Source organism: Diuraphis noxia, unplaced genomic scaffold, assembly GCF_037042655.1.
Source record: "Diuraphis noxia isolate RWA-SAM2 unplaced genomic scaffold, SU_Dnox_SAM2 contig0001, whole genome shotgun sequence".
Classification (NCBI taxonomy): domain Eukaryota; kingdom Metazoa; phylum Arthropoda; class Insecta; order Hemiptera; family Aphididae; genus Diuraphis; species Diuraphis noxia.
Window position 1 is genome coordinate 2,168,615 of NW_028301711.1, and position 12,708 is coordinate 2,181,322.

At 27.8% G+C, this 12,708-nt stretch overlaps 1 protein-coding gene and 2 pseudogenes across 2 annotated transcripts in view; 2 read left to right on the top strand and 1 right to left on the bottom strand.

Moving 5' to 3' along the window:
* Nucleotides 1-12,708, bottom strand: part of LOC149059276 (uncharacterized) — a 282,105-nt pseudogene that overhangs the window by 32,882 nt on the left and 236,515 nt on the right. The gene's annotated exons all lie outside the window — the stretch shown is intronic.
* Nucleotides 2,916-12,708, top strand: part of LOC107169845 (uncharacterized) — a 37,914-nt gene continuing 28,121 nt past the window's right edge. Inside the window, exons 1-4 of the mRNA XM_089218066.1 lie at nt 2,916-3,235; nt 5,486-5,587; nt 7,347-7,885; nt 8,030-8,926. Of these exons, the coding sequence (XP_089074192.1) occupies nt 3,024-3,235; nt 5,486-5,587; nt 7,347-7,885; nt 8,030-8,926 (1,750 nt within the window). The 5' untranslated portion in view covers nt 2,916-3,023. The remainder of the gene's footprint in view (nt 3,236-5,485; nt 5,588-7,346; nt 7,886-8,029; nt 8,927-12,708) is intronic.
* On the top strand, nt 10,842-12,342 carry LOC149059281 (uncharacterized; annotated as a pseudogene).

Sequence of the window (12,708 nt, forward strand, 5' to 3'; positions counted from 1 at the left end):
AAGGAATAAATGTTATTAAATAACACTTAATAAGTCATAACAATAGTTATAAACATTTTACATTATTAAAAATATAATAAAACGAGTTATATTGAATAAATAAAGCTAATATACTAAACAAGTGCACCACAAGGTAAATGATCCGTTTTAGATAACTGACTCTAATCTACAGCAAAAACTGAGTTCACATCTTCATCAGAAAAAGGAGACGTCGAATTTTCTGACTTTTTAAAATGTCGATAAGTTATACCTGTACCAATCAAATCTAAAACTTTTTTAGGTATTTCAAAAGTATTGCAATATTTCCCAAGACGACGGAGGCCTGCTCTAATAGTTAAGACTGCATTTAACATATTTCTTTGCATCAAATTTCTTAGATGGAAAGGTTACTATAGTTCCCTTGATAGTTCATAATCCTGCACGATTTCTGACAAAAACTGAATTAAAGTATCTATAATTATTTGTCTATAAAACCTTTTGTTATTCATTTGTTTTACATTTTTTAGAAAAAATAAAAAAAAGCTTATGAAACCCTGTTATATGAATAAAGTGCATTAATGTTATTTTATTTTAACTATTCTGAAAAATAGACAAAAAAAATTATACTCGTTCGATACCAAACACTTAAATTGATTACATATATATGTATACTAATATTTGTAAAATTAAAAAAATGAATACATTATTTTAGAAAAATTACCTTAATGGTTGGTCTGTTTGATCATCATTTTTTTGATATTTTGTAGGCTCTAATGTTTTTTTTGTCGGCTTTTTGTTTTTCTGTATTATTTTGTGATGGTTCTTAAAAGTTGGTTTGATTAGAGTGTGCATACTAAAAATGTTTTATTTGAAATTAATTACTATAAAAAAAATGTTAATTAAGTATTATTTGTTAAAAATTGAATTTCTTTGGTATTATTATATTGTCAACAAACCATAATATTTTGTAATTACAGTGTTCATTTTGATAAAAACAACCATAATATTTATACTTACACATGTTCCATTCTTGCAGATTTCAAAAGTTTATCTTTAGTCGAGGTTTTTAGGCATTTTCGCCTACTGGCAGCTTTGCTCGAATTAGAACGTTTTATTGCTTCAGATCTTAAAACTAGCAACTACATCTGACTTTTCAATTTCACCTAATCTAACACTTTTTTTGCCATTGGTTTGAATTGTTGACAAAGGAGATGGTGAATCAACATCTGAATTTGAACAGTCACTAACAACTTCAGGTATATGAAGAACGGGTAGATTTTCAGAAATGTTGCAAGTACTTGGTATAGAAGAGCAGGGATTTGACTCAGTTGGAATACCGAAGTATTCATATTTAAGTGTTTTGACATGATTTCTGGACTCAGTACAAACTTACAAATTGCGTTTATGGTTTAAAAAACTAAAAACTTTTCTACCTATACTGATAAGTGATATTATACATTTATACAGTTTTCACTATACTAATACCAATTTGATTATATTTTGTTCATTCTATTTATAGCTATCAGTTATGGTTTAAATATAATATATTATATTATCACGCTAGTTACCGAACCGAGTTTTTGCTGTACCATTGACAATTACCACCACCTAACCGTGATTACCACATTGAGTAATCTATCAATCTATGCATACCATTGTCCATTGTACCTTATTGATAACGTCTTGTCCATGGTACTCGCACAGAACAATTTATTCTGTGGTACTCGTATAATATATTGATAAGTTGATAACTTAAGTATGTTTATAATTTTCTCAGTTCATTTTTTTTTTATGATGCTGCTTATTTTTTAGGATATGAAAACATTAAATTTGTTTCAAAATGCCAAACATTATACTAAATGCTGTTTTGAAAAATCAAATGCTAAATCACTTCTAAAAATGCCAAATTTGGCATCGAAAATGCTAAAATGGCAACACTGTTCTATAGTATTCTATGATATACGCCAGGTGCGGTGGCAACAATCAACACTAGCGCTCCGAAGACACGGTGGCCTGCGCAGCTACGACCGGGTTTCGTCGAGCTAGTGGGTCAACTTACGGCGAATAGAGTATAGTCTATATGGGAATTAAATATGTATTATTTCCTTCGCCCAAATATCTTATATATTTTATACAATGGCCGGGCATTGTATTACAGTGACTGATTAGTCCATCTGCACCATAAAATATACAAGAGCAAATGTATGTCTATTTACTTTATCATTTATGCATTCCTACACTATTCATCCGATATCCATGAAACTTTTGTGGCAAGTTTTAGGGAACCCAAGAGGGTTCTAATTTCTATGCCATTACGAACAAAATGGGACGAAAAAAATGTTAAACTAACATAATACGTTTTATTGTACGTGACAAGAATTTATAATTGTGTCATTAGTCATTACTAAGTGTGCACAAAGAAAATATTTTCTAAAATTTGCATTTTAAAATATTTTGATTTGAGATAGCCAAAAAAAATTTTTATTTTTGAATACTATAATAACGAAAATAAAAATATAACAAATTGAAAAAATTTGAATTATATAAAGTTGGAATTTTTAACGGGCAGTAATAAATTGAACGGCATCAGATAATTTCGCTATAATATGGATAAAAATTCGGGATTGTATATACAATTATGTATATAGAATATAGATCAACGATTCTCGTATAAAATATAATAATATTGTCTTCGAACCCCAAAATAATTAATAAAAAATACAAATCATTAAGAGTTATAAATAGTTTCACTAATTACTATAAATTTTGTATTTAAACATTTATCACCCTAGTAACAATGGTAAATAAAGTTTTAAAAATAATGACAGTTTATAATTTATACTATAAATTCAGATTAGTCAGAGATGATTAAATAAAATTTTAAATATAGTTAAATTGTAAATGTTCACATTTATTATCACATATCTCACGTTGATCAAAAAAAAATAAAAACAGAGTTAAACTAATCACTTGTTTGCTATATTTATTTATAACCAGTTGGTATTAGCTGTAATCAATTACGTGGTCAACAACAAAACACGTCGATGAGGCGAACTGGCATTATCGCGGTCGACCGGAGCTGTCTGTCCCAATCCCAACATACGAAATTGCTGTCTACGCCCAAAGGATGGAAGCCGCACGGTTTGAGTTTCATTATGAAAAAATGTCGGAAAACAGATAGACATGCTATAAACGGCCGTCATTGTGAGACAGGAAAACACGCATTCTTTAACGTAAATACGTCCATGTGGCCTCAGTAAGTACTGCTTAAAATGAATTTTCTAACTAAATAATCCATACTATGTTATCAAGACTCACCACTTAGGTATTTGTTGTCAAATAATATGCATACAATTTTGTTAAAACATTTTAAAAACACTAAAAAGATGGTAGAAAAATATTATGAAATAAATCCTTAAATGTAGTTAATTAAATACTGTTGACTTCTGAAATACAAATTGTATGTTGAAGTTAGAACTATTTTTTCTAGTAACTGCGAGCAAACTTTTTTTTTAAATGCTGATATACTTCCATAAAATAAATATTTAAGCAATAAATTATGTTAATTTTTAAATTGGTAGCAATTACTGGATTTTGTATTGTCACAAAACCATCCTTTAGTGTTACAAAAAAGGTCAATGGTTCGAAAAATGGCCTTCAAGTGTATTTAAGAATTTCAAAAATTTGAACTTTAATATACGCATAATTTAACCATAAACATATTAGCATTCTTAAAAAATCACACTGTATATATCAGTAACATTTGTTGGAGATACGTGATCATTATTTTTCTTTTATTAAACTAATAAGCAGGGTACAGGATAGCACGAAAAATAAAATAACTATGTTCTCATTAATATATTTACATATACATATATGTATACGCTAAACGTATACATAGCACATTAAATTTTTATATTTAACACTGAAAAATAAATTATGAATCTAATATAATTTTTTTTGAAAAATTCAGAACGGTCAGGTAATATAAATTATAAAAATATTTATTTAACTCATATAATGTATTTCTTAGATTACATTTTGTAATCTTAATATAAGTGTAATATAATGTTGATCGTCATCAAAAAAAAGTATTTAATTAATAAAATATAAGATTTTTTAAAATATTTTTTGAGAATTGAGGTACTTGCTAAAATCTAAATATTTTTTAAAAGAGTTATTACTTTTCAAATTGATTTTTTTTTAAATTGTCATTATAAAGAATCAAAATAATAAACCCGTTTACTTAGATAAATGGTTTTACAAACAAAATTTTTCTTAAAACCCATATGTATAAAAAAAAAACTATATTAATTTTTTAATTTTAGAATAATGTATGTTTTTTTTGTGTCTGTCATCACGTTATGGAGTAGAAATAATGATTTGATTTTTGACTTCAAACTGCTCATTGAAAAGAAAAATTCATCCAGTTGATTGATCCAGTCGGGGGGTCAAAAATAAAAAATTTAGAATATCTAGTTTTCAAAAGTATCAGGAAAAATAATAAAAAGTAACGAAAATTTTTTTAAACAATCAGTTTTCAACAAAATTGATTTTTTTATTTTGCTGTATCTCAAAAACAAATCATTGTAAATACTAGAAATTTTCACCAAATATTTATATTAGTGTTATATATTTACGATTAAATTTTGATTTTTTTAAAGCTATTTATAGCCAATTTTAATTTTCAATTTTTCTAAGTTTTTTTTTATTGAAATGTCTATAAAAAAAATTTGGTTATCCGAAAAATCTTTAAAATTTAATACAAGATTTATTACAAGTTGTACTTACTTATACCTAAAAATCGTTGGTCACTATTTTTGTTTATAAGCATTTAAAGTTCAAATTTTTACGAAATATGTCAAAATCGCGAAAATTTGCATGGAATTATAGAGTTGAAAATTCATAAAATTGTTGTGATTTATACCTAAGGTTTTTCATAACTGTTTCTTCAAATAACCAAATAACTGTAAAAAAAAAACTTCAGTCAATGTAGAAACATTTTGTGAGCGTATAAAAATATATTATAATTTAAATATAGTTTATAGAACATATCCTAGACTTACAAATCATCTTCATTTAGAATCGTTTTTTGTGTAATGATACCTGCCATTGCATTCAAATTTAACACATGCATTATAGTGAGCTACTCTCCATCTCTACTATACAGCAGAGCGATACCCTCTTGCCCACTTATTTATTGTATTAAAAATAAAAATAAAAAGTGTTATATAATACGTTTAGGTTTAGCACACGATTCAATAAATTATACTGAAAAAAGTATAAATTAGAATCAACATATTTTTAATTTGTCTACAAGTAGTCTTTTTATATAACTTTTCATAATGAATTAGTTACAAATATTTCACATGCAGAATATTTTGAATTGTTTTAATATTTGAATATCTTTAAGTAATAATGTTTTCACAATTAGCCTAGACAAAATAATCTTTGTATGTAGTTATCTTAATATACTTATATATAAAATAGCTTTTTTTGTATACAGTTTTGTAAAACAATTTCTAATAAGTGCAGAATACAGTTTAGCTCCAGCCACAAGAATGATATTATCAAAAATATTACTCACAAGAGTGAACTTTTCCAACCCGTAAGTGCAGAATATAAAAATACTACTCTTTAAATTATAAAAATATATTAGTTATATACTAGAAAGCAGTGGCGTAAATATAGTGTTTTGGCTCCGATGTGAAGTGCAAAGGGGCTCGTTTTCCTGGTTTTCTATTTAGTTTAAACTAGATTCCTCAATTGGGAGGTTGAATGGTCTGTATTTACACCAAATTTTAATTGTTTAAGGCAAAACTACTCGTTCTAAGTTCCCTAACCATTGCTCGTAGGTCATTGGATCTTTATTAGCAAATTATTATATTGTGATAATAAAAAAAATCAATGAGATTAATTATTATTATTATCGTATGGTATAATATTCAAGCATTACAAACTAGATATATATATATATATATATATATATAATTCATACAACAATAAGACAATATTATTAAACTTTAAAATTAAGGCTATTGGTAATTTTTCCATGTCGACATTTAGTTAAGTAATCTTATGTTGGATGTCGAGTGTCCTTATCCAATTGATCGCGTTGTCGGTTGCTTGTGAAGTTCTTCCACTGTCCCGTTAAATGCGTGGGGTGGGCAGTCACTTATTATATGGGAGATGAACTGTAGTGAGTGGCCACAGTCACAGCTTGGGTTATCTCTCATTTTCCATTTATGTAGCATCTCTCCAGAGCGACCATGTCTTGTACGAAAGCGATTAAGTGTTACCCGCCCATGGCGGGTTAACTGTTGTCCAGGAACTAGCGTATCCAGGGTTTTATTAGGCAATAGTTATCTATAGCAGAATTCTGCCAATGAGATTAATAATTCCCGTCAAATAGGAAAAAATCAAGTCTAAAATTGCATAAATACTAAACAATTTTATAACCTTACAGTATTTTATTAATTTAAATTTAAATTGTTAAATCAAAATAATATAGACAAATATGAGTAAAGTGGCTTGTTTATTGTGCCGTTGTGAGCAAAGTGTCCATAAAACAAATTTCCTATATAATTTGGTCAACTTTATTATTTATTTCAAGAGCAGGGGAATTTCATTATGAAGGTCATTATTCCCATACTTTTTTACCTATTATAAATACAGCTGGTAATTACAAAATAAATACATTTAAAACATAATCAGACAGAAAAAGGAACAATGATGATAGTTTCATATTAAGTGACATTGTTTCTAAATAAATTATATGAAGATTTCGTAGTTTTTGAAATTGTACAGAAAGCAAGCATATGTCCAATTATGAGAAGGGTGATTGGGGGTATTAAATGTGGCTATGGAAATTAATATCGAAGAAAAGAAAGAAATACTAAAGAAAGGGTGGTTAGAGAATGACATAAAAATAGCTAGTGTGAATACAGGAGTTGCAGGAGACAGAGCACTATGGAGGAGATATAAAAAAATTTGATTAACGCCAATTGGCATGTAGTTGACAGAGAAGGTAAAGAAGAAAACAGAGGAGGTTTTTTCTCCCATGCAAGCCTCAACCCCAAATTAAATGGACCCATGACTGTAGCCGGCAATGAATTTAATTAGTCTGCGGAAATTCTTGCACCAACAATAATATTACTGAAAGACGTATCTAGTAAAGATTTAGAATTGCCGAACTGTGGAAGTATGACTTTTGTATTTTTATTTTATTTTTGACATGTTAAGTCAACAGTATGGCCCCTAGATGTTAGAGCGCTTACTTCCTGAATTCGTCTATTTACGCCACTGCCTAAGTATGAGTTCAGGTAACGCATACCTATTTTTAAATTATCACCTACATATACTCATAGGAAATGGTCCAACTACAGAAACACTCAAACAGATTTATGTCGTTTTCTAAGCGATTTGAATCCAAACTGTGATTCAATTAATTGGAAGGGAGATTTTTTCAGAACATTATCGTCGTTGATATTTAATTATATGGTCCAAGTACTTTGTAGTGGTCGGATATCAAAGAAACAAAAAATAGCTCATGTGATTCTAAAGAAGATTAATGATGTAACCAAAGAATATGTGCTACTAAACTCGCCAGACAATTTTTTACAAGGGGTTCAAATATTTGTAGCCAATATGCTATCTCCGTGGCTAGAAAAACCCATAAACTATATTTGCATTAAAGGTACTAGTAATAAAGATCCATTAATTAAAAACCTAACTAACGAAATTGAGAATCATAAAGTTGGTATTAAAACAAAACATTTAAAAACTAATGAATTAGCTCAAAATAAAACAACTAGACTTAAATCAAAAACTGCAAAAAAAGTTAATACTAACGAAAAATCAAAAATAAAGAAACTTATAAAAAACAGCTTGCTTTCGCAAAACTATAGTAAATTTACAAAAACAATAAAAACGAATGGAAAATCAAAAAAAAGTTTTGAATTTACACCCGTAATTGCTGCGGAGGACGAATTAGAGAAAATAATTGAAAACCATGAAATATTATCGAATTCTGATCTCGTAAGTCATCCAGGCAGTAAGAATATAACCAAGATGGAAATAAAAAATAAGAAGTATGACAACATTAAGAGTGAAAATAACCAGAAGCCCAAAAAAATTAAAACTACAAAAACTATTTTTAAAAGTAGCTTGTCCTTGCAAAACTCTGAAAAAGCAATACAAAATAGAAAAACGAATGGAAAATCGAAAATAGGTTTCAAATCGATGACAGTAATTGCTGCAGATAAAATTATTAACAACAATGAAATGTTATCAAATTCTGTCCTCGTAAGCCGTTCAGTTGATACAAATGCAAGTAAGACAAAAATAAAAATTGGGACGAAGTCAAACATTTTTTATGATGACAGTCTTAGAAACATTAATACTCTTGGTGAGTACACAAGTGTGGAAAATGGTAATAATGGATCGACAGGAAATGAAAAAATATCAAAATCAACGGAACAACTACAAAATGACAATTCATTTGAAGCAGGTATCAATACGAGTAATAACAAGAAAAACCAATTAATCATTGACGATGACCGAACAATTTTAACAGTGAACAATCGTTCCAAATCACATTTTGACCGTGATAATAAACTATTATTATTAAAACACAATAATAAACCGACAACTACTATATCAAACAGAATAACGGATAACCATTATTATAATGCAAACGAAGATGAGAGAATACTGAATGCGACAGACTATAGTAGTCATTCAGTGATTATAGTCAAAGATTTATCAGGAGAAATATATGATATCAACTTATTAATAGGAGATGAATTATTAAAATATAATGACAAAACTTCAGTCGAGGTTAACAATGATGGTTACAGTGATGTCTATACAGACTATGATAATGGCTGCGACGATGATGACGAATATCATAAAATAATTATGAACGAGGATGGAGAAGAATTCGAAAGTAATATTTTTATTTTCATTGAAATAGTTAAGCTTTGTTATAAAATAAACTTAGATAAGGTTAAATCGATTTTATTCATCGAATACCTAACTAATTTATTCTTTAAGAATATAACTTATTCGATGAATGAATTTCATATCATTTTTAATTACTTTTACTATAGTCTAATCTGTATAAATAATTAAGAGGACCGTGATACCCGCATGTGGCATGTGTTGTCTCCGTCTTACAAGTGCATTGTATAGCAAATTTTTCGCTCTGGAAAATACGTGTAGCTCCGTTAGCTTAAAAATTGAGTGAACTTATCTCTTATAAAATTTAAAGGTAAGATTACTATCTAGACAACCTCATATGCTTTTTATTATATATTAAAAAGTAGTGATGATCAAAACAAGACCAAGACCTTCAAAATCTTGGTCTTGGTCTTTGTCTTGCGGACCCAGTCTTGGTCTTGGTGTTGGGTATACACCTTAATCTTGGTCTTGCGCAAGACTTGCTATTTTCACAAAATTAAAAAAAAAAAGAAATATCTACCTGTAATAGCTGTTAAGGTTTATTGCTATTACTTCTAAGATGAAACTTAAGTAGTTAAGTCCAATATATTATATAGTTTATTGATAATATAAAACATCAAACAATTTAATTTTTGTTATAGGTAAGTACTAGTTTAAAACTTTGCATTTTTAAAATATTATGTTTATATTATTTTATTTGTATTTGTATTTGTTGAATCGATTTACCAGCATAATTAAATTTATAAGTTCCTATTACATTTATAATAAATGTCAATAAATAATTACTAATTACTTATTATTGATCAATATAATATTTATAAAATTTAAATAGTTGTTTTTTTAATGTTCAATTAAACAAATAAAAAAAATAAATAAAACTGTATGGTTTGTTCCAATTATTAAATTGCTTAATAATTACCTATATTCATTTCAATGATAATAATAATATGTATTATTTATAATTTAACTTATTATTTTATTAACCTGTGTCCAGTACAGCAGTACTAAATGTTTAAGTTTCTTTTAATATAATATATTGGTAATAAATCATTTCTATAAATTTTATTCGGTACCTACATTTTATTTTTACAAAAAGTTTTCAATTATCTTAATGTAACTAAGTTATGGAGTAATATTGTATTTTAGATAAAGTGCATACTTTGTTAATTAAATAACAATACTATGCACAACCTACAATAATTTTAAAATTGTGACATACAATATTTTAATTCTCTGCATTCAATATTTTTGGTAGACAACATCTTTTAAATATAAGTTTTGTATTATTAATTATTATTTAGTTTTAAAATCTTATTATAGGTATTTAATAAAAAAAACAACTAGGTATGAATTATTTATGGTTAGGGGCCGGAATTATATTCTTTTGCATATTTTTTTTGAGGCTATGCAGTCAGACGGGGGTTCGAAATCTTTACAAATCATGAAGCCGGTTAATTAATGGCAAAAGTTTTTTTAGCATATTTGAGAATATTTCAAGATAAAAGAATATTTCGTACTATTAAGAATATTTGAGAATATATCGATTAATTTCTATAGACATTCGATATTTTTTGTTGCAGTGGCGTAAATAATAATAGTGTTATAAAATTGATACATTATATACGTATTATAACCATTAACCACCGTATAATGATATTTATGCTCTACATTAGTAATGTACTGTAATAGTCTGTAGTAGATAAGTGACTTATCTAAGATAACAAAATGGAATTATTACTAGGTACACTTCAAAAATAGCTAGCTCCAGGCGTTCGATTAGGTATTACTACATGAACCTACGGTACAACACTGCAGTGTCGCGTGTCGTGTAGTGTTGACATAGGTGGTATACATTATAGTTTCATTATATTTCAATAGTTACTTATTTTTACTTGTTCATAATGCCGAAAACACCATCAACTAAATTAAAAGATTTAATTTCACAGTGGATTCAACCATTAAATAAAAACAATATAAATTTTACAACTGATGGCACAACTCTTTTTTGTCAAGTGTGTAATAAAAATGTACCGTGCATTAAAAAGTCTCAGTTATCACAACACGTCGATACATTTTCACACCAAGAAGCTCAAAAACGTAAGTTAAACACTTCAAAACAATTGTTTTTATCAGAATCTAACTCTAAAAAAAATGTAAATGAATTTTATGAAGATTTATGTTTGAGTCTTGTTGCCGCAAATATTCCGTGGTATAAATTGCAAAATCCACAATTTCGGGCATTTTTAGAAAAATATACTGGCAAACATATACCCGATGAAAGTTTGTTAAGAAAAAATTATCTATCACATTGTTATAATAAGACTTTATCCAGTATAAAAAATGAAATAAGCAATAATAATATTTGGTTTGCTGTTGATGAGACAACGGATATAAATGGCCGTTATGTGGCGAATTTATTGGTTGGGATATTGAAGTCAAATCATCCGACTCGTTCTTTTCTCTTAACATGTAAAGTTTTAGAAAAGACTAATCATTCTACTGTGGCTCGATTTGTGAATGATGGGTTAAAATTACTGTGGCCCTTGGGCGGAAATGATGAAAAAGTATTGTTGATGCTCTCAGATGCTGCACCGTACATGGTGAAAACGGGACAGTCACTAGCAGTTTTCTATCCCAACTTAATCCATGTTACATGTGTAGCTCACATGTTTAATAGGGTTGCAGAAAGGGTTAGAGAAATGTACCCAGACATAAATAAATTAATTAATAACATAAAAAAAGTATTTCTAAAATCTCCATACCATGTACAAGTGTATAAAGAAATTTTACCAGATATTCCGTTACCCCCTGAACCAGTACTAACCAGATGGGGAACGTGGTTGGAAGCTGCTATTTTTAACTGTAATAATTTCCAAGGTTTAAAAAAAGTTATTGAAGAATTAAGTAGCCAAAAATCCCCCAGTCAGTCAATACTTAAATGTAAATCAGTTTTTGACATAGAAACCATACAAAACGATCTAATATTTATTAAGGCCCATTTTCTTGTTCTCGTAACATCCATCAAAAGTTTGGAAAAGTCTAATGTGTCTCTTGTTGATTCGATCAATCTAATTGAAAATACAATTGGTCAACTTCAAAAAATACCCGGAGAAAATGGAAATAAAATAAAAATAAAAATTGATCAACTTCAACAAAAAAATTCAAGGGCTCATCATTTTGAAAAACGTAGCTAAAGTTTTGAATGGAAATAATGAAGTTCAACTTATAGACAATTTTTCACCGGCTATGATTACTGATTTGCAAAATGCTCCCGTGACTTCAGTTGACGTCGAACGTTCATTTAGCACGTATAAAAACATACTAACAGACCGTCGTACAAATATGACACCGGAACATATGGAGCAAAATATAGTTGTTAACTGTTTTCAAAAATTTTCGTAATTAAAAATACCTTATTGTGATTAATATAATTAAAAAAAATAATTTATATCAGTTTTATATTATTTGCTTAATTTTGTTGCATATTATGTACCTATTTATATCAGTTTTTTTGTATTACACGTTTAATTATTTTACATATAAAAGCATATTTTTAGTTCAAGAGAATATATTAATAAAAAAGCATATTTATGGCATATTTTATTATGATTTTTAAAGAATATTGGAAGAATATTTTCAACTTTTTAAGAGAATATTAGCATCTTATTTTGGCTATTTTAAAAGAATATAATTCCGGCCCCTATTTATGGTTAATAAATAAGTTATATAAAAAGTAGTGAATTTAATAATTTATTGTGAATTTAAAAA